Source organism: Ammospiza nelsoni, chromosome 7 (assembly GCF_027579445.1).
Source record: "Ammospiza nelsoni isolate bAmmNel1 chromosome 7, bAmmNel1.pri, whole genome shotgun sequence".
Lineage (NCBI taxonomy): Eukaryota > Metazoa > Chordata > Aves > Passeriformes > Passerellidae > Ammospiza > Ammospiza nelsoni.
In genome coordinates, this window is record NC_080639.1 from 16324105 (window position 1) to 16344123 (window position 20019).

At 36.9% G+C, this 20019-nt stretch overlaps 1 protein-coding gene across 1 annotated transcript in view; it reads left to right on the top strand.

The window, feature by feature from the left end:
- The window catches only part of CERKL (ceramide kinase like), a 51802-nt gene that overhangs the window by 26606 nt on the left and 5177 nt on the right, over positions 1-20019 (top strand). The window contains exons 3-10 of the mRNA XM_059475599.1: positions 2277-2408; positions 7369-7432; positions 10072-10214; positions 16184-16258; positions 17305-17482; positions 17740-17808; positions 18130-18155; positions 18238-18346. Coding sequence (XP_059331582.1) covers positions 2277-2408; positions 7369-7432; positions 10072-10214; positions 16184-16258; positions 17305-17482; positions 17740-17808; positions 18130-18155; positions 18238-18346 — 796 coding nt within the window. The remainder of the gene's footprint in view (positions 1-2276; positions 2409-7368; positions 7433-10071; positions 10215-16183; positions 16259-17304; positions 17483-17739; positions 17809-18129; positions 18156-18237; positions 18347-20019) is intronic.

The following is a 20019-nucleotide window of genomic DNA, read 5'->3' on the forward strand; positions in this document are numbered from 1 at the left end:
AAGATTTTGGTAGATTTGTCCTTGGGGCTGGCCAGGCCGGCTGCCGCTGCCTCCTGCCTGCGGCCTGCTCCGGCCCCTTGCTGTGGGGGCAGCTCCGTGCTGGACCTGCTGCCTTCATCTCTCCTGGGCTGGGAGCCTGCAAGGGGGGGCAGCTCTTCAACTTCAGGCTCGGGAGATGCTGACAACAAGGCTGTAGTGCCATCCTTTGGACTTCTGGCTGCCCTCTTGTTCCTGCAGCCCAGAGAGCCCTTGCCCTTCCTGGCTGCCCTGGCACCGTCCACCGATGTTGGGTCTGGTCCCTTGGGAGCTGCCAGTGCTCCCTGAGGTGCTGGAGCTGCCAGTGCTCCCTGAGGTGCTCCCTGCCAGAGCTGCCAGTGCTCCCTGAGGTGCTGGAGCTGCCAGTGCTCCCTGAGGTGCTCCCTGCCAGAGCTGCCAGTGCTCCCTGAGGTGCTGGAGCTGGAGCTGCCAGTGCTCCCTGAGGTGCTGGAGCTGGAGCTGCCAGTGCTCCCTGAGGTGCTGGAGCTGCCAGTGCTCCCTGAGGTGCTCCCTGCTGGAGCTGCCAGTGCTCCCTGAGGTGCCGGAGCTGCCAGTGCTCCCTGAGGTACTGGAGCTGCCAGTGCTCTCTGAGGTGCTCCCTGCTGGGCCCTGCCCCATCCCATGCTCAGAGGGTTTGGCTGGCCCATGTGCTGGGCTTGGCTTTGTCCTATTGAACATCGTCAGGTTTTTCTCAGACCTTTCTTGTAGCTGATCAGGGCCCTCATGAACAGCAACCCTTCCCTACAGCACATCTGCAGCCCTCTCCAAGTTCCCTATTTTCTTTTTCCTCCTTTTTGAAAGAGATGCTTCTGAACACAGGTGCTTGTTACTGCAGGCATTCAGGATTCTCCAGGATTAACTTGCTGTGCAATGACTTGGCACTCTCTGCAACATTTTCACATAAACATGGTTATACATTTTTTCGTGTAAGATTTTGAGGTTATAGCAGAAAACTGATACAATAATTTCCTTCAGAAATTATTAAGAAACTCTTCTAAATTTTCTGACACAAACTGGATAAAGAGCTAGTTTTCCTTTCAAGATTCTTTGATGCATTGAAATAAAAGGAAAAATTATCTTTGTGACTTCTATAATTATGTTTTGATCTTAAGGAATACTTTCCTCTTTAATGTTGAAATAGTGTTTAGCTATAATTTCTTTAATAACTATTTCTGTTCAATTGTTGAGGTAGAGTAAGTGGAACGAGCTGCAGGAAGTCCCTGCTGACACTCTGAAGGTACCTGTGGCTGCAAAAATTGGAGTAGTATTCTTCATGGGCAGGAAAATGTGCTTTCATTCTTGGCTCCCTATGTAGCTCCTTTGGCTACTACTAATTTTGTTCTTGAATGTTGAAAGCAGTTCACTTGCCAGATATTCTAGCTTTTGACTAAGAAAGTGATAGTCTACCCTGGTCCTGAAACCAAATTCAGAATTGTTCAAATCAAGTCTTTTGAATAAACACCATAAGAAGAGCAGTATTGCACACTACTGCTTGCTTCTTGCAGCAAAGCAGCCTCATTGAACCGTGGCCATTGTAGGAATTCTAGAAAAGGGAATTTAAAAAGTAATGTTATTGGTTTAGCATGAGTTATTTACTCTTCAACAAAATGCCATGTTTCAAATAATAAAATTACTTCATGCGATCAATGTGCAAAACAAGGTTTAGCTTTGCATAACAGTGTTATTTCAGTGTTATTTCCTTGGAGTTTGTTACTTCAAAGGCCTAAATGAGCAGATTTCCAAATGATACTGGCAATTTTCTATTTCTTTATAGTTTTGAACCTCCTTTACAATGAGAAAATTTCCTTTGGACTGTTTGATTTGCACTCTCAGAAAAGAAAAGAGTTGGATTGTTGTGTCAGTTTTGTTGGGTGTTACTTTCGTATACCTGCTGGGATGAGTCATTAAATTCCAACAAAGATGCGTTTTTATGTTTGGGTTTCTTTTCTTTTTTGGTGCCCAAACTTCACATTCACCCTGCTCCTGAATCAGGGTTTAATTGGGCTGTGACATATGCACTTTTCTGGTTCCTACAGCTATTTATTACCTGTATAAACAAAATTAATCAATGCTGTAATTTAAAGGTAAGTAGTACAAATGCAAGAAGAAATTGAGACATTTTTAGACTGTAATTTACTTGTCCTGTCAAAGTATTGTAATGGTTCTGATTTCTAAAAACCATTTAAGCTGTAAAAATAGTCAGATTGTGTGTAATCTTGAATGTTTTGTTTTAATTTTAGGTTTTCAAAACAGACCTAAATCCTTGAAAGTGTTTGTTAATCCAAGCAGCCACAAAAGAGAAGCCACTAACATTTATTATGAAAAAGTTGCACCTCTTTTTAAGCTTGCTGACATAAAAACTGATGTTACAGGTAAGTTGCTTCAGAAGTATAACTTAATCCTTTGTGAAACTAATAGTTAAGCATGTGAGACAAATTCAATTTACTGCTTATCCCTATTGCCTTTGACTGCAAGTATTGCATTTGGAGTTCTAGTTAATACAACACAATATATTTTTATTTTGTTGAAAAGTGCTTTAGTAATTCTCTTATTGATTCAGTACTTTTCACCTGTAGCAATCAATACTAGTAATCTAGTCTTTTTTCCTATGTCTGTTGTAACTGACTTGAAAAATTATAGATGATCTCATCTTGTAGTTGTTCCTTAAATTTATTATGAAATGATGACTAGTTCAGGTTGCAAAATAATCAAAAATTATTCTGGTAAGATCTCACTTAGCCATGAGAATATACTAGTGCAATAATGGTAGATGAAAATTATCTTGCTAATTTTATTCCCTGTATCCATGTATTTTTTAACTACTTAGCCCACAATTTAAAGTAAAAGCAATTGAAGATTAAAGACACATTAGAAGAAATGTGAAAATGATGGTCTGTATTAGAATTCTGTAGCAATAATTTCCTAACTACCCTGAACTGAGAGGGAATGCCAGCACCTTTATATAAATTTTAATTTTCACAGACATATTTTTCTACCTGGAAGGCATGAATCATAGTGTGAACAGACTAATTATGTTGTCATATTATAAATTGACTTAGCCCTGTTTGGTCACAATTTAAAAAAAATGTTTTAATACAAGTTTGAATATAATTTGTGGAGGTTTCAAAAACCTTTTTACTAGCGGAATAAAAACAGTTTAAAGTTTTTTTTTTAAGTATTTGTCTTTGAATTTTTAATAGGAAAACTTCTGAGTGAAACCAGAAAAATGTTTAATGGCCTGTCCTTTAATTAAGGTTATTTTGGCAATGTTGAAATACTCCTGTGCTTATTAGCTGCCTAACACTCCTCCTACAGGCAAAATGAGAAAACTACATTGCAGTTTTCAATGCTAGTTGAGAACTAAATAATTAAGGATTATGTTTTTATTTTAAAAAAGAGGGTGGTGGTGGGTGCTGAATAAAAATCCTGTCCACTGGTACCCTATTCTAATAAAACCAAGCACTTTTTTTTCAAGTAAATTGCACTGGGTTTTTTCCTCCCATAATTGTTTTGGATTTTGTGATGTTGGAGTGTGCTTCCTGCTGTTCCTGCTGTTTTGGAGCATGGCCAATATTTACATAACTGGTGGTGTACAAAGGTGTATTGGGCACTGAAATTGTGAAGGCTTTTGTACAATTTTTGCACTGAAGATAGTTTACATTGTGACTTTTCCACATGCACATATTTAAAATACATTGAATGAGAAGTTAAAATTTGTTGAGCACAAAAAAATTCTAGCAAATTTGAACCTCTGAAGTGGCTTCTAGTGCATAAAAAATAAAAAATTTTCAGGTTACTTAAACCACTTCAGAACATCAAAGATTGACAGTGGAGTGCTGAAAGGCAGAGCTCTCCTCAGCCAGTCTTGTACATTGGTAGCTGTTGCTTCCTCTCTGATGAGGCTTTCCAGATTTTATTCTTCATTATAGCTTCTCTTGGAATAAACTTCTTATGTGTTTAGAAGTCTGGAGTGGAAATATTTTCTCCTACCCAAGGACATATGGCAATCCAAAGACATGTCTGTAAATAAGTGAGTGTTGAAGTAACACTTACTTTTTCTAATTGTTTTAAAATTCTGTGGAGTTTTCTTTCTTTTTTTTTTTTTTCCCAGACAGCTTTGTGTGGAACACTTCAATAATTTCAGTAAAAAATAATCAAAGGTATTCTGGAGTGGATTGTGTTTTGCTGGGTTTTTGAGATTTTTTTTGTCACATGCAGTAAGCAAACCTCTGAAGTGCTTAGAGCTCTAGAAAGTGTGAATTAGCAAATTTAAACTGAAGCAATGCTTTGAATTGTGGCTAAGGTGAAACAATAGTTAAAATCTGACCTCTTTTAAGAATTGGGCAATTTTTTTGTGCTGCAGCTGGGATGTGGCTGCTAGGATAAGAACAGTGACTCTTCCAAAAATTGAGTTCTACAAAAGCTCACTCCACTGTTGAGATACCTGCAGGTACTGGCAAACTGTGATAATTGGAACTATTATTTTAGAAATACATTAGTGTCTTGCAAAATCTTACACATAGTTATAGAAAAATAAATAAAAGAAACCCTGACAGAATCCTAGCTTGTCTCACTTCTCTTCCTAGTTTTGACTCTCTTGCTTCCACTTATGCACTATTACAACCTGGACTTTTAGGCAAAAATAACAGCCTTCTCTAACTCCTATTTTTAGGGCAGAACCACAAAAGAAAGGAATATTTGAGGGTTGGACAAACAGCACTGGTTTATGGTAAATTGCATTGGCATATGGTAAATACCAACAGATAACTGGTGTTGATGCTGGATGAGAAAAAGCTGTCATCATTAACAGTTAATCCCATTGATTTTAGACTGTGGCAGGAGTGCCAGCATGTTCAGGTGCCATGTGAAAGCATCCCCTGTTTTGAAGTGTTGAACTAATTTCATATTGCTTTTTCTGTGTGTAGTGGCCAAGCCCTTGGTTCTTGTTTGCCATGTGAAGGGGATGTTGAAGTGTTTTTGGAGTATGTGTGACTCTGTTCAAATGGGGTGCACCTTTGGTGTCCTTCCTTCAGAATGCTGTTATCTGGCACTTAAGGACAAAAGAAAGAGAAAATCTTTCTAAATTTTGCATTACAAATGGTCAAAAATAATCAAATTATATTTTTGTGATAATGATTTTGACAAAGATGAGATTTGGGTCTTTCTCAAACAATGAAAGAAGATTTCTTCCTATTACCAAAACACATTCAGTAGGTTTTTTTGTTTGTTTGTTTGTTTTCCTCCTGAATTGGAACAGTGCCAAATATTCAAACACTTAGCTTTTTTTCCAGCTATCAGAATGATTTATACATGCCCTTCTGGAGGTTGTCAAGCCTGCAGAAAACTTTCTAGACATGGTCTTTTTATGTCTGTGTTGGATTTTTCTAGGTTCTTTTTCTACTTGAATTATTCTCTATATGTTCTCACAAAGTTTTTTCTGAAAACCTCATTTTTTCACTGCCTTTTTGTCATGATGTGTCCAAATAGATCCTCTGTCATTCTCTCATCAAATTTTAAATTTCTTGTAATTCCCCAGTCTTAAGCCTTAGCAGTACTTCTACATAATTTCCAAACTTAAGCAATTAGATGCAAAGAGGATGGATTTGCTCTCAATCTGGCTAACAGTAGTCATTTTTACTGCCTTTATTGACTTCTCCGTAGACATGAGCCCTCTTTATTTTTATGTCCTTGTTCCTTGAGTGAATTAATTCTGTAACAGTAAGCATAACTTACATTACATTAGGAAAGCACTGAGCATGTTTTCTGTTACAAAATAAATCTTATTTACTGTTCCATTTTAATTAGACTGTACTCATAACTTTCTAAATGTCATCGTGTTCATTTAAAAAGGCATGTAACCTGGTAACCAACTCTATTTTCATGGGAAGAGTTTCTTTCACAGCTAAGCAATGGTAAGATATTTGAACCTTTCTGCATTTTTGCATGATGCACACTTTTATTGGTCACTTTTCACACAGCCTACAGATATTGATAAAAGCATTGTTCCCATTGGCAATGCAAGGCTGAATATGGTAGCTTATATAATGTGCTTTGATATTCCAGAGAGACCCTGCATGAAAGTAAATTCTCTAAATAATTCCCAAAAGTTATTACAGTGATAGGTGCTTCTGCAGCAAAATGATAAATCTCTGCCTTCCATATAATCAAAACAGCTGTTTTTTTAATTAAGAATTTTCAAAACATAAAGCATGAGAACTTTGCTGGTACTGATTGGGGGATTTTGAACTTACAGACAATATAAACAAATTTTTAGTGTGAAGTGTAAAAATTGTATCACCTTTGTTTTGATTTTGTTTTCCTTCTCGTTTTTTTGGGAGAAAAGATATACACACTCACTATGTCCACACACATACTTGTGTGTTTGTTTAAATAGGAAGAGATAGGGGTATTTTCAATTCTTGTAAGCAGCTTTTGAATAGTTGTAGAAATACTGTTGGAACAGGTACAGCTATGGAATGATTGTTTTAGACATCAAGACTAATAATTTTAGCAGTGTTTAGGAACACTGGAGAAAAGCCTTGAACTATGTGAGCACCAGGGACAGACAAGCATGAAAGATTAATGTAATTTTGCATATAATGATGCACATTCTTACACAAAAAATCCATCTGCAAGTGTCATGTCAGTCAGCAAAAATCTTTGATGGGTGGCTGCAGCTGGGCTGTCTCTTCTGGCAAAGCTGCCCTAGAAAATGCTAAATGTAGTTATGATGCTTCGTGCCATCTGTAGTATGCCAGTTTATCCTGCCTTCACTGGCATTTACAGTACTATATGGGGTATCAGCAAACACAGAGACATCAATGTGGAGTGACAGATTCATTTCCTCCAGAGGCTATGAACTCTGGTGTATACTTGTGCCACCTTCCTCTGTGTGTTATATGCTGTTGTCACTGGTATTTGGCTTGATTTCATACTTCTGTGTTTAACTCCTCTTATTTTTGATTTAGCAATTTGCATATCCTAACACAAAGGCAATTAACTTTGATTGATGCTGAAGTAATTCTATCTTAACTGAGGAAATGCTTATTTTCCTTAAGTTTACCAACTCTGTCAGTGCTAGAACTTGCATTCTGATGCAACAAACATCTTGAATTATCCAAATTTAAATGCATGAAATAGCCATGTATCTGATAGCAGCTGTAATTTAGTGTTTGGCCTTTTAGCTAGCATAACTGTAAAATATAACTTCTATCCTTTTAATGCATTAATGACTTAAAAATAATCTGAATCAAATTACTCTGTGTTCCTTATGTTGGATGGACAAAATAATTTTAAATTATCTAATCTGCTGCTAATTGACGTTTTCCACAGTAACCGAATATGAAGGACATGCTCTCTCAGTACTTAAAGAATGTGAACTGCAGGCATTTGATGGGTAAGTTGGTTAGTGACTATGAAGGTTGGTAAATCTCATCAGATTGTTTTTTATTTGTATTCCAATAAAAACTATGTCAGTGGGTATTTAAAAAGTTACACTGTTTCTCATATATATGAAACCTGGGAAATTCAGTTCTCATTAAACACTTTGGTGTTTATTAATTACTGACAATAGAAATGCATCTTGGATTCATAAATAATGGTAAATGTACATAAAGCTCTCTGAAAATATGCTTCATGAGGGTTTCAGTCTCTGTATTTGTAAGAATACAAAGATAAAGAAGACGAAGCCTGGATTGTATCTTCTTTCACAAGTATCTTCTACACTGAGTCATATTTGAATTGTTTCATCTTTGATCTTTGGGTAGACACTGAGAACTTCCCCTATAAGGCTTTCTCCAGTAACCAGATCCAAGCTGGAACCCTTCTGAAAGACCACAGGCATATGTGCCTCTACCTTTTTTGCTATCCTTTTTTTTTTTGAGATCCAAAAATGTAGAAATGACAAGACAACATGTTTTTTTTAATTCATTGCAGTATGGAAACAATCTAGCAATGCAATTTCTGAGCTTGATTTTCTCACTAGGAAAGTTATGATTCCTTCCATGTCAACAGCATATGAGGTAAACTGAAGTTTATGATTTGCAGTAGAAAACTGGAAGTTTATATCTCAGTGCTTTCTGAAAGTGACACTCCTATGTGTTAATTCTTTGTCAAAGCTGTTTGTTTGTATTTATAATTTCTCTGATTTCCCTAGTCACCATTCTATTTTGAAAAACCACAGGCAGATGTCTTATACCCTCTAAATTTTTTTTGCTATCCACATTTTTTTTAGGGACACTGAAAATTGAGGCACTTTGTTAATTTGGCTTTTTGCCCCTGACTTGTGGCTGAGCTTTGGTGACAAATAGAGAGGCTGCATTTGTGATGCTGCTGTCTCAGCTGGGTTTTCCTATCTGAACAGAAAAAGAAATAGACAATGCCCATACATACATTTCTTCCCTAGGCAGGAGCCTAAAGTATCAAGAATATTTAGAGTAGCCTGGGTTAGTCAGTCCTTAGTGAATAGTTGATTAATAAAGTTGCATCTGATGGTTAAATAGATGTTTCTTTTTCTCAGAAAGATGTTTCTTTTTCTCTTTCTTCTTCAAGGTCTAAGTAAAATTTGTTGGCTCAAGACTTTCTACTCTTTATGCATAGCAGGCTCTCGCTGATTGGCTTTGGAATCCCAGGTGCCTGCTGGTATCTCTATTTCCAAAATGCAAAAATGCAACTCTTGATGATTAATGCTAAAATAGTAAAAAACAAAATTAGCAGCATTCTCATGTTATTCCTTGGACTCTCTCTACACAGCACTCCAAAATCAGAGGAAAATATATCTGTTTTCAAAAGTTTTAATAGCTAGAAGACAATCCACACAAGTCCTTCTTGTATACAAGAAGGTATACAGTTTTTCAGACTTCAAAGATTAACTGGTTTTGCTACTGTGACAGAGAATTTTAAGCCTGGGAATAAACAAAAAATGAGTCAAAAGAAAGGCAAAGGCTCCTGATTGCAAGCAGGAAGAAAATGTGCCTCAAACTTTTATTTTCTATTCTTCCAGCTATATATTGTTTTTTTTTTTAATTTAATGTGGCAGTGTTTAGCTAGATAGAGGAAATATTCCTAAAAATTAGAGATTAAAAATTGGCTTGGAAATAATAATAGAAACTGAAGGAAAATGTGAAAGGTGATGAGGTAATTGAATTTAAGTATTTGATACCATTAATAACATAATGAGTGTTTTCTTATAAAGATCTGACCAGTTTTACCTGGCTGAATCATTTGGTACAGTTTCACAACTGCATTCATACAGATATTTGAAAAGAATACAATTTAGGCGAATTGCTCCCAAAGTAACTCTGATGTTTCTGTCATAAATGCTTGGAATGTATTATTACTATTCTTATCATTAAAATATGTTTACTAACTTGGAGAATCACTGTAATATGTACTTAAATAAACAAAAACAAGGAAAAAAAGGTTTGCTGTAACAGAGCTTTTAGAGACAAATGCGTTGCTCTCTATAGCCACAGCAGGTGGGAGTTTAATTATGTGCTCCAGAAGCAGTGATTAAGTACCTTTGTGCAAAGGATTGCTGGCACCAGGATTTTATACTTTGCTAAATCCCTCAACTGCCTGCATAGTGTAGGAAAATAGCTGTTTTCAAGTGTTTTTTTCTTTTATTGCAATATTTGGTGAGTTGTTATTGTAAGGGCAATTAAAAGGCATTGGAATGTTTGTATGGGTCAGCATTGAAAGATGCAAAGAGCTTTTCCACTGAGGCACTTAAACATGTGTTTGCTTCTTCCATCTGATCAGTTTATGTGCATGATGTGCGGTAAGGTAAGAAAAACTTTGTCAGTTTTTAAGTGTATTTACTCCTACTGAGACAGAAAGCAGAAATAAGAATGCTTAAGGAGCATCAAGTAACATTTACTGATCTGACAATGAAACCCAAGCTTGTTGTTAAAGAAAGAATGTTTTTAGCTTTTTGAAATACCATTATGTATATGGTGTGGGTAGCTGCCTTCCACTTGTTTGTTCAGCTATGAAAGAGTTTGTTTTAAACTGTTTGGCATTTTTGTTTTGTAATAGGGTGGTTTGTGTTGGTGGAGATGGATCTGTCAGTGAAGTTGCTCATGGGCTACTGCTCAGAGCCCAGATAGATGCTGGGAAAGACACAGAATATGTGTCAAAGCCTGTCAGAGCACCAGTTCCTCTTGGAGTAATACCAGCAGGTGAGAATGAAAGGTACTGTTACATTTTGTTAGTCATCTGGTTTTAGTCCCTCTGGCATGTTTTACAGTTATGGCTACTAAAGGCAGTTCTTGATGCTAAAGCTTCAGTTATGTAAGGGAGCTATTGAATAAATGTCCTAAATTGGTCATTTATATTGATTACAAATGACTTGATTTTAAATTGTAATGATAATTTATAGTAATGGCACAGATGAGCTCTTTGCCTGAAGGAAGAAGCTGAGAAAGAATAAAACTAAAATAATTTTCAGCTAATCCATACAAGATCAAGTTTCAGTCTTATTTCCCGACAGAAATTATACCAAGTGAAAACTTTATTTTCTAGATTTTCCTTATTTGCATATCTAGTTTTCTTCTCAGTTGGATTCATGGTTAGGGTCTATTTTAAAATGGTGTCTCAGGAATACATTGTGTGCCTTATAGTAAAAAAAAATATTGGGTGCAAAAAACGACTTTCTCCTTTACAGACATGAAAATCTGTCTCTCTTAAAAAGTCATCTTGCTCTTTTATTAACTTGTATCTGGTGGTGTGGTTTTGTTTGTGTTGGGGGGTTTGTGTGTCCCTTCTCCTCAGTGTTTGTATTGGCCCTCCTTGGGGTGTAGCTGTGCCCAGCAGGAAGGCTTTAGCAAGAGCTGTTGTGGTTTAAGCCCAGCCCCACACAGCTGTTTGATCACTGCCCCACCTCTTGGATCAGGGGAGAATTAGAAGGGTAAAAGCTGAAAAACTCTTGGGTTGAGATAAAGACAATTTAATAGGAAAAGGGGAAGCTGCTTACACTAGCAATGCAAAACAAGGAATTCATTCCCTGCTTCCCATGTGTTCAGCCATCTCCAGGAGAGCAGGGCCCCCATCACACGTAACAGTGGCTTGGGAAGACAAATGCCATCACTTCAAATGTCCCACCCTTCCCCCCTTTTATTACTGAGCATGGTGTCATATATCTTGAATATCCCTTTGGTCAGCTGGGCTCACCTGTCCTGGCTGTGTCTCCTCTCACCTTCCCAGGCACCCCCAACTTCTCACCAGCATGGCAGAGCAAAAAGAAGAAATGGCCTTGTCTCTGTGTAGGCTCTGCTCAGCAATAACAAAAACATCTCTGTATTATCCACCTTGTGTTCAGCACAAATCCAGAACACAGCCCATAGCAGCCACTGGGGAGAAAGTTAACTCTACCCCAGCCAAAAGCAGCACAAATCAGTACAGTCAGGGTTGATTCTGGACTGCTATATGAATCACTTCTCTTGAAAAGAAGAGAGGTGTTTTTGCATGAATGTGTGCTAAGACTACTTGACATAGTTCCTCAGATGTTTTTAACTGGTAAGGACAACATTCCTACAGCCAGTAAAACAGCAAATCACTGTTTTGAGTTTTCTACAGAAAAAAGGGGCATGTCACTTTGAACCGAGCCAGCAGATTTTTAAATGCTTTGATTTGGTTTCCACACATAAAAGGACCATTAGTTTCTTCTTAAGGAGCAAGACTACATTAGCTTTCTCTGAGGTTAAAAGCCCTTGGTAAAAGAGACAGCAATGTCAAAGACATGAAGGTAATGAATTTGAGTTGGGCCATCACTTACCAGCTCAGTTCCTGTGAATATCTCAAGGGTGCTGAGACAGAATCTCTGCAGCCCCTGACTCCATGTTGTGTGTGGGTCACTGTGTCTCTCAGTGGTGCTTTCTCTCCTCACTTTAGGGCAGATATGTTGTGATCAGAAAGGACTTGTAAACCCAAAAGAATTCTGTAGGGTTTCTTACACAGAATGGCATAGATTTTGTGAAAGAGGATCAGAACAGTTCATAAAATGATATTGTGAGAAACTCCTAATAGGTTCTTAAAAACAATCTGTTGTTTGTTTGATTTCCATATTCCATGAGGTGCTCAGTTAGGAAACAGGTAATTATGATACTTGTTCTCATGAGGATGCAACTCTGGTCAGTTAACATTTTTTTCCCCGCCAGAAATCCATTGTACAAAATTATTAGGAATTTCCAGCCAAGTAGAATCAACAACTGAATTACAGGATAGTATTATGTGGGTGGTTTAAAATCTGGTTTTAGTCTCCATAATAAGTACCTAAGACAGCATTTTGAACTTTCAGTCCTCTTGATGGGAAGAAGATGCTTTTGAAACAATTTACCTCCTGAAGAGAGAGGTCCAGAGGGGAGTATGTTTTTACTGAAATACTCTACTGAGCTGGCTTATTGTGGTCCAAATCAAATGGATGAGATGTGGGGAAGCCTGCAGTTGTACTGCTGGCCATTAGCAAGAGTGTTTGTTGCTATGGGAACTACTGCTAAGAAACTGTATGGAGGGGGAAACAGAGAAAGGGGAGGGGGAACTGTGGAAGGACATTAAAAAAGCTATCCAGTTGTTACAGAACAAGAGACAATCTTTATCTGATGCCTACGAACCTTTTGATCCAAAGGGGTTCATATAAATAAATTCATAATTCCCAATTAATTCAGAAAATAAAATATCACTGAGGGACTGTTAATTTCTGTGATATTTCAGGCAAAGAACCAAAATGTTGGTGCAGTTTTCATCAGAATTTTAGCTATGCTTGACTAGGAAGTCATTACATCACATTTATCTGTTTGGATGGGGGAGACATTAACAGCCTTATGAATATTCATGTTGTCTGGTTAATTAAGTTAATTGTACTGCAGAAGTGCTTGCACTTCCAAGGACAATTTTTTTCTCTACAATTTCTGTTTGGTACCTTCATCAGTCATGCTTTACATGACCTGCAGATACTCTGTTCTTACTGAGATGCTTTTGCACTTTTGGTGGGAAGGAGGTGGTAGGAAGTTGTTTGTAATGTCAGGAAAATCGGTTGATATTTTGAACAGGATTTCATTTTGGAGTAATAAAATCATTGTTTCTGTAAAAAATGCTAATGATAGAGATGGTGGAATTGTATGGATAAAACCTTTTCACATTAAATTGAGTAGCTGAAGTGAGAACTAAAAATGTGACTTACTAATGTGTGAGCAGTGCAAGTCATGGACATCAAAGGCTTTTAGTTCTGAAGTAACATGATAGTGTTCAGGGGAACTGTTGTTATTGGTAAATAATATCTTGAGCTTGCATAGGGGAAAAGAGATTACTTGGGAGTTTGAATAATGGCATTAAAACCATTATTGAATCACTATTTAAATAAGAAGGGCTTGGGTCCTTAATTTTGTATATTTTTCTACCTTGTTTATAGGCTGCATGTTTGGGTTTGCTTGTTTGTTTTGGTTTGGATTATTTTGTCTGGCATCCTGCTTGTATAGGACTTAGTTAACAAGGCACATTATTCAGTCATTATTGGGATTAAAGCTGCTGCTAGGCATGTGCTAAGTGGAGTTTTTATAGAATATGATGGTGCTTGCTCCCACAAAACTGTGCTTGGCCTCGTTCTTCAGCTTGTGGAAGGATGGATGTGGTGCTTTTGTTTTTGAACACAGAACTTGTTTCATCTTCCTCAGAGTCCTGAAAGGGTGGGATTTTGCTTTGTTTACTTCTGCAAATGTTAATGAGCTCCAAAGATTTAAGAGAAGGATGCAATTACTTGTGCCTATCCTGTTTAGTAGGAATGAGATTTAGGTCTCATTAAAGTCAGTTTGAAGATTGGTACCGACTTCAGCTGTGGTTGTTTGGTATCTTGCTGCCATCTGCATTGATAAATTACTCTTAAATCAGGATTGCAGTTTAAACTCATACCAAGCTTGATCTTCCAAACTATATTCCACCTTGTGCTCTTTAATTAGCTTGATCTTCAGTGAGAAGTGAAACATTTTTTTAGAATAACAACTGCCCTGTCTTGACACACAGGAAGTAAACATGATGTGCCTGACTTGTAACAATCTGCTGCTTGTATGTGTGATTTCCTTTGTTTTGGAGAGGTACTCATAACAGTTCATAAGAGCTGTATAATACTGACTGAAGGAAATATTTGAGTATTTTTTAATTACATCTCTAGCTACCTTCACTGGCAAAGCAGAACTAGTTGGATCTGGAAGTTAAATCAAACATGAAGTTATTCAAACATGAAATATTGTCAAGTCATTCAAACATGAAATAATGTTGGGCAAATACTTGTAGTATTCTGGGGAGAATTGCTTTTTAGGTCAAATGTAGGGGGTTTTGTAGGTTTTGGGTATCTGTTACCTTAAAAGATGTACCTCACTTCCTTCATACAGCAGGAACACAGAGCTCCTCTCTCTGATGTTATGGCAGCTTTCCATAAAGTTCTAAATTGCTTTCAGAGGCTAGGGTGCACTAAGGCTGTAACAGGTGATCTGTGAGATTCCCTGTTATACTAAAATTTTTATTTAAAGAAATTTTTGGAAAAAATCAAAGATATATTCCCGAATATGAATGGCATGATGCCTTAGAGCTTTGTAATTATGTACATCAGTCTTTGCAAATTCAGTATTTTTTCTACACTCTGTATGACATAAAAACAGAATTTGGGGAGAAGCAAAATTTTTCAATCTGGTACATTATGGTTTAAAGTGCTGATTTAAATATTGAGTGCCTGTTGCTTGACATGTGGTAGTCTTTTCCTTTCTTCCCTTCTCTCCCCTACTTTTGAAAGTATCTATCTTTCACTTTTGAAAGTATTTATCTTCCATAAAACTTAGGGCAAATTTAACATCCAGACTTGTCCATTGCTGCTGTAGATTATTAAATAATTGAAACAAGAAAATTATTATAAAATATATGTGAGCTCATTTTTATATGAGAATGTTAGGTTCTAAACTGTTCTCATGTAATTTTTGTTCTGTTAATTAAAATTTTATTGAATTATTCATCTCTTAATCATCTCTTAATCAGTGATATGAAGAAATCAATATTCTGCCTGTTTGGTGGCAGGCCTTTATTTTTCCAGAGGTGAATTCTTTTGCTGCTTGGCTAATGCCAGAAGTGAGAAAAATCAATTTGAATTTTTTTTTTAAACTACACCTATTTAGGTGTACTCCTTCTTCATGATTTTAAAAATAAATTTATATTCAAAAGTCAGCTGATGCATAGTATTTTATGTCCTAAGCATTAAAACAGAAGGGCAAAATTTACATACATATCTTCATGTTTCTTACCCAGGTAAAGTGCCTTGAGATATCAATCATCAGCAGTCGTGGGCCTTCAGAACTCTGCTTCTTTCTTTTGCAAACTGACAGCTGATTTTCCACTCTCTTTTTCAACTCAGCGCTGACATTGCTGGGTTTTGACTATTTCTTCTATTTGCCACCTGATTTATTCACGCCCTTGTTTCAAGTTCTGTTGTTCTCTTCTCTCTGGTGCTGGTAGAATGGCTGCTGCCAGCATCCAGGCAGTGACAAATAAAAGGGAGAAGGATCAGTTTGGGTGCACTGAGTGCAAGTCCCCTCTTTGTCAGACGTCACATTCTGCCTGCCCTGTTTTTCAGTCATTGAGTTCTTACTTGTGAAGCTGATGTGCAGTAATTAATTTTGTTCACTATTCCAGGAGTCTAAAATGCAGCCTGCAAGAAGCACAGCAGCTATCTTTGACTAGATTAAATATCATTTGGCTTGAAAAATGTACAGTTTTACACTGTCTGGTATTATTTTACCAACCTAAAATATTCCCCAAATGCATCAACTGTCTCCAGTTCCTTAGTACAGCACTTGGGTATATAAGAGGTGATGATTAAGGAGATGATTTTAAAAAAATCCAAGCAGGCAATATTTTGAGAAACTTGTTTCTCCCACTGCTTAGTTTTTATGGCACTTATGAATGAATTTGCAGAGAAGATTTCATAGACCTCTGGAAGTTTTAAAGGTTTTAATTTAATACTATTCAGCATTTCTGCTGTTAACAAGAGAATTTATGGGCAGGCTTTATTTTTTATAAAATGCATAATTAAAAATGCTGTGTATATTTGTACTGGTTACTCTCTATCTCTCATGATTTTTTACAGCAGGTTTTTTTTTCACTTTTACAGGTACTACAAATATTTTGGCCCATACACTCTATGGTATTAAACATGCAGTGACAGCAGCACTGCACATTGTAATGGGTAAATATTTTTACATTCACTACCATATTATAAATAATAAAGCAGTGTGTAGAAGTTTGTCATAACCAGTTGCTCAGTGAAGACATTGCATTTTGCTGTGTCACTGTAACCTATATTCTAAGACTTTTAAACCCAAATGATTCTATCCTGGTTTTAGCTCCAGGTGCATTTCCTTTAATTACTAACAGTTTCTATAAGAAAGCTTTATTCATAGAAAAAACTGTATCATTTGCCACTGGGTCTGCACAATAAATGGGTTTTGAATGTGAAAATGTAATTATGCTGAAAGGGAAAAATAGGTTGCTAGTGCAAACCTTATTTTTAGGTCTTAGAAATAGCAAATAGTTTGTCAGAAAATGTTAATTTTACTCTCAAGGCAGTCTTTCTTTAGCAATTTTATTTTAAATTAAAAAAAGAGAAAAAAGATTAAGGTCCTTCTTGAGTATCTCTTCTCTTGGTCTTGCAGTCTGCAGTGGAAGAGCCTTTGCTCTATTTCTCAAGTCATAAAACAAAACCCTTTACAGGCAAAATCTAAATCTTTCTTTCTTTAAAAATCAGAGACACTGAATGCAGGGTCTATTAAAGAAAAAATGTATATATCCTATTTTGAACAGAATTATATTTTATAACTGTAAACATGAATACATTTAAAACCTATGTTTAAGAGTTCCCTTATATCCTCCAGTACAATGTGCAGTCATTACATTTATTTGGTGAAATAGTTGCAGAGATTTATGCAAATATTAGCAATATTACATTTTCCTTGATTCTACTTGTTGAAAATGTGCAAAAAATTAAGAGTCAGACCCTTTGCAGCCTTATGAAGTAGCTGAATGCTTTACTATAGCTTTAAAGTTTTCAAGCATCTGAAATTACTACTTTGATAGAGTCTTAATTTTATCTAGATGGATTCTGGTTTTGATTCTGAGAGAGAGGTGTCTGGACAGGTTTTTTCCCCAGCTAACGTAGATGAAAAAGAAATGGTGAGTTGTGTGTCATTTGAAATACAGATTTTTCTTTTCTCTTGTCTCTCTGTGCACCTGTAGGACACATCCAAGCGGTGGATGTGTGCACCTTCAGCACTCCAAGGAAGCTGCTGCGCTTTGGGTTCTCGGCCATGTTCGGGTTTGGGGCGAGGACGCTGGCTTTGGCAGAGAGGCACCGCTGGATGCCCTCCAGCCAGAGGAAGGATTTTGCTTTCATCAAAACCCTGGCAGATCTCAGGTATGCCAAGAGATGTCATGTTTTTCTAGTGTTTCTTATTTTCTTGAGGAAATGGAAATAATAAATCTCATAAAGACAGAGAGCAGTTTATCTTAATTGCAGACAGATTTAACTCAGATGTGATGTATCTTACAAGTCAAAGAGGAGATAAATTCTATACATTCAGAATCTCCTAAAAATCATCTTAACTTTGATAAAAGTGTGTCTAACAGTCAGAATACTTGTTTACATCCTAGTAAATGTCATTACTTTTCTAGGCCAGAGGAATGTGAATTATCATTTCTCCCTCTACAAATTCTGCAGGAAGACACTCATGAGAAGGACAGGTAAGTAAAACTGACTCAAGAAATTCCAAAGCTACAGAAATGAAGAAGAATAAAATTGTACAGATTCTTTACTTTGTTCAAATTTAAGCAACAGGTGATATAAGCTTAAAAAGTATTTATTTTGACAACTGCAAACTTGTACATATTGTAAAGTGTTTTCTGTAGACTGTTATAGAGGATCTTGTTACAAGACAGTCTTCCAGTCAGTATTATTGATTTTTTCAGTTCCACTAATATGCTACTTTTTTAATAAATTATGTGTTGCTTAAATGTGCAAATGACTTTAATTTTTTTTTTACCTACATGCTTCCACCCTTTTAGAAGGAAGAAAGAGAGAACGAAAAAAGGTGAGTTTCTGCTTTTAGGATTTTTAAAACTGAACCATGGCTGATTAACTGGAGTAATATAGCGTTACTCTGTTATATTTAGGTAGCAAGGATCAATGGCAGAAAATTCAGGGTCACTTCCTGAATGTGAGCATTATGGCAATCCCTTGTCTGTGTTCAATGGCACCAAGAGGCTTGGCACCTAATACGAGGTCAGTATGGGTTTAGAGAATTAGTCATGTCTATAAATTCTGACATCTTACCTTAAGACCTTGGCTTTTCCGAGAATATGAGCCTATGTTTAGGTAGTCTAGTCCCTCTGGACTGGGGGAGGGAGCAGAGACTGCAGCAGACTCGATAATCCCAGGAATTGTAATCAGTTTTTGGATCAGGCAAATAAGGTCAAGCAGTCTAACTAGAATTATGAGTGGATAATTGCTGTGATTAAATTAGTTGGCAAGTCTGACTTAAGTAGTAGTCATGGAGCAGTCATCTGTCATAGGATTTGGCTTTATGGGGAAACTTCACCCTTAGATTTAATTTTATTTTTTCAAATATAAAAGTGGCCCTTGTCTTCTGCTCTAAAGCCAGCAAAAATGAAATATGAGTCTTTCTCATGTTATTAAGGACTAAAGTTCACACTTGTCTTTTTCTTCTTATTATTTTTTGTTTAGTTCCCTTCAGAACTTGGGAAATGAAGCTTCTACATGCAGGGTTTGGGGAAGCAAAGGAGTATGTAACTTGGTTGTTGACATTGATTCATTTTGCCTTTAGCTCCTTGTTGAGAGCCTGCTTTGTGCTGACCAAAGCAGTTCTTAGGTGGTAAATATTTGTACTTGTTGTATCCAGTTGGCAATTGAGCAGAATAGCAAGTACAGACTTTGTAGTTGTAGGCAAAGTACAAAATGCTCCCTCATAAAAAGAATGCAGAGACTCACGTGAACATGCATGAATGTGTACCAGAAAAACCTCAACACTCAGGGAAGTTTATGGAATGAGTCCCTTTTCTTTCATTAGATTGTCACTAGCTGAAATTAGAGAAGAATTGATGAGGTATTTTTCTTCAAAATTACTGGCCTATTTGGTAGAATTTGACTTCTTGGAAACAATGTAGCACCAAATAATTTATGATTAAACTCTTAATGAGAAGTTTTCTTTGCTCCCGGGGTCCCGCTAGTCTCAGTCCTCAAGATAGTGCTCTGATGCTGTCCCATCTTAGAAACTTTGTTCTGCATTTAGTGTTTTTATTTTCTAGTCAGTTGGGAAATTCTGATGAGAATTTTAGCTTTGCTTTCTCTTTCTATCTGTTCTTCCCCATTTCTCAGTGACAGGGAATTTTGTAACATCTCCATGCAGTTTTTGCAGGTTTGAATAAGCCAGTTTCCATCCCAGTGTAGCTGCTCAGTGGATCTCCCTATTTTTTTGTGTGTGTAAGAATACCCTTTGTTCTTTCATCTCTTTTTAAAAATAATCTTGAAGTGTGGTCAGCTGGTAGAGTAGGAAGGGTACACTCAGACAGGAGTTTCCTTTGTCATAGTGAATAGCATATTGACTGTAAGTCTTTCCAATATGGGAAACAAAAACATGGCACTGGTTGTTAGAGATTCCAGACCCACTATGGAAGGAACTCACATAGGTTTCTTCTCTCTCCTTTTTTCCCACGAGGTTTCTGCCGTGTGAAGACATTTGAAGTGGGGTGCAAGCTTTGGCTGCTACCTGTGACACCAGTGACACTGGTCTAAATTTGCAGGAATGTGTCCAGATACATTTAACTGTCTGTGCTCTGTGAGCCCTGTGGGATGTCTTTTTCACAGCATAGGTGTTGTGCTTCACTGCAGATGGGCTTTTTAGAGAATTAATGAGAATTCTTAGTCATTTCAAAAGA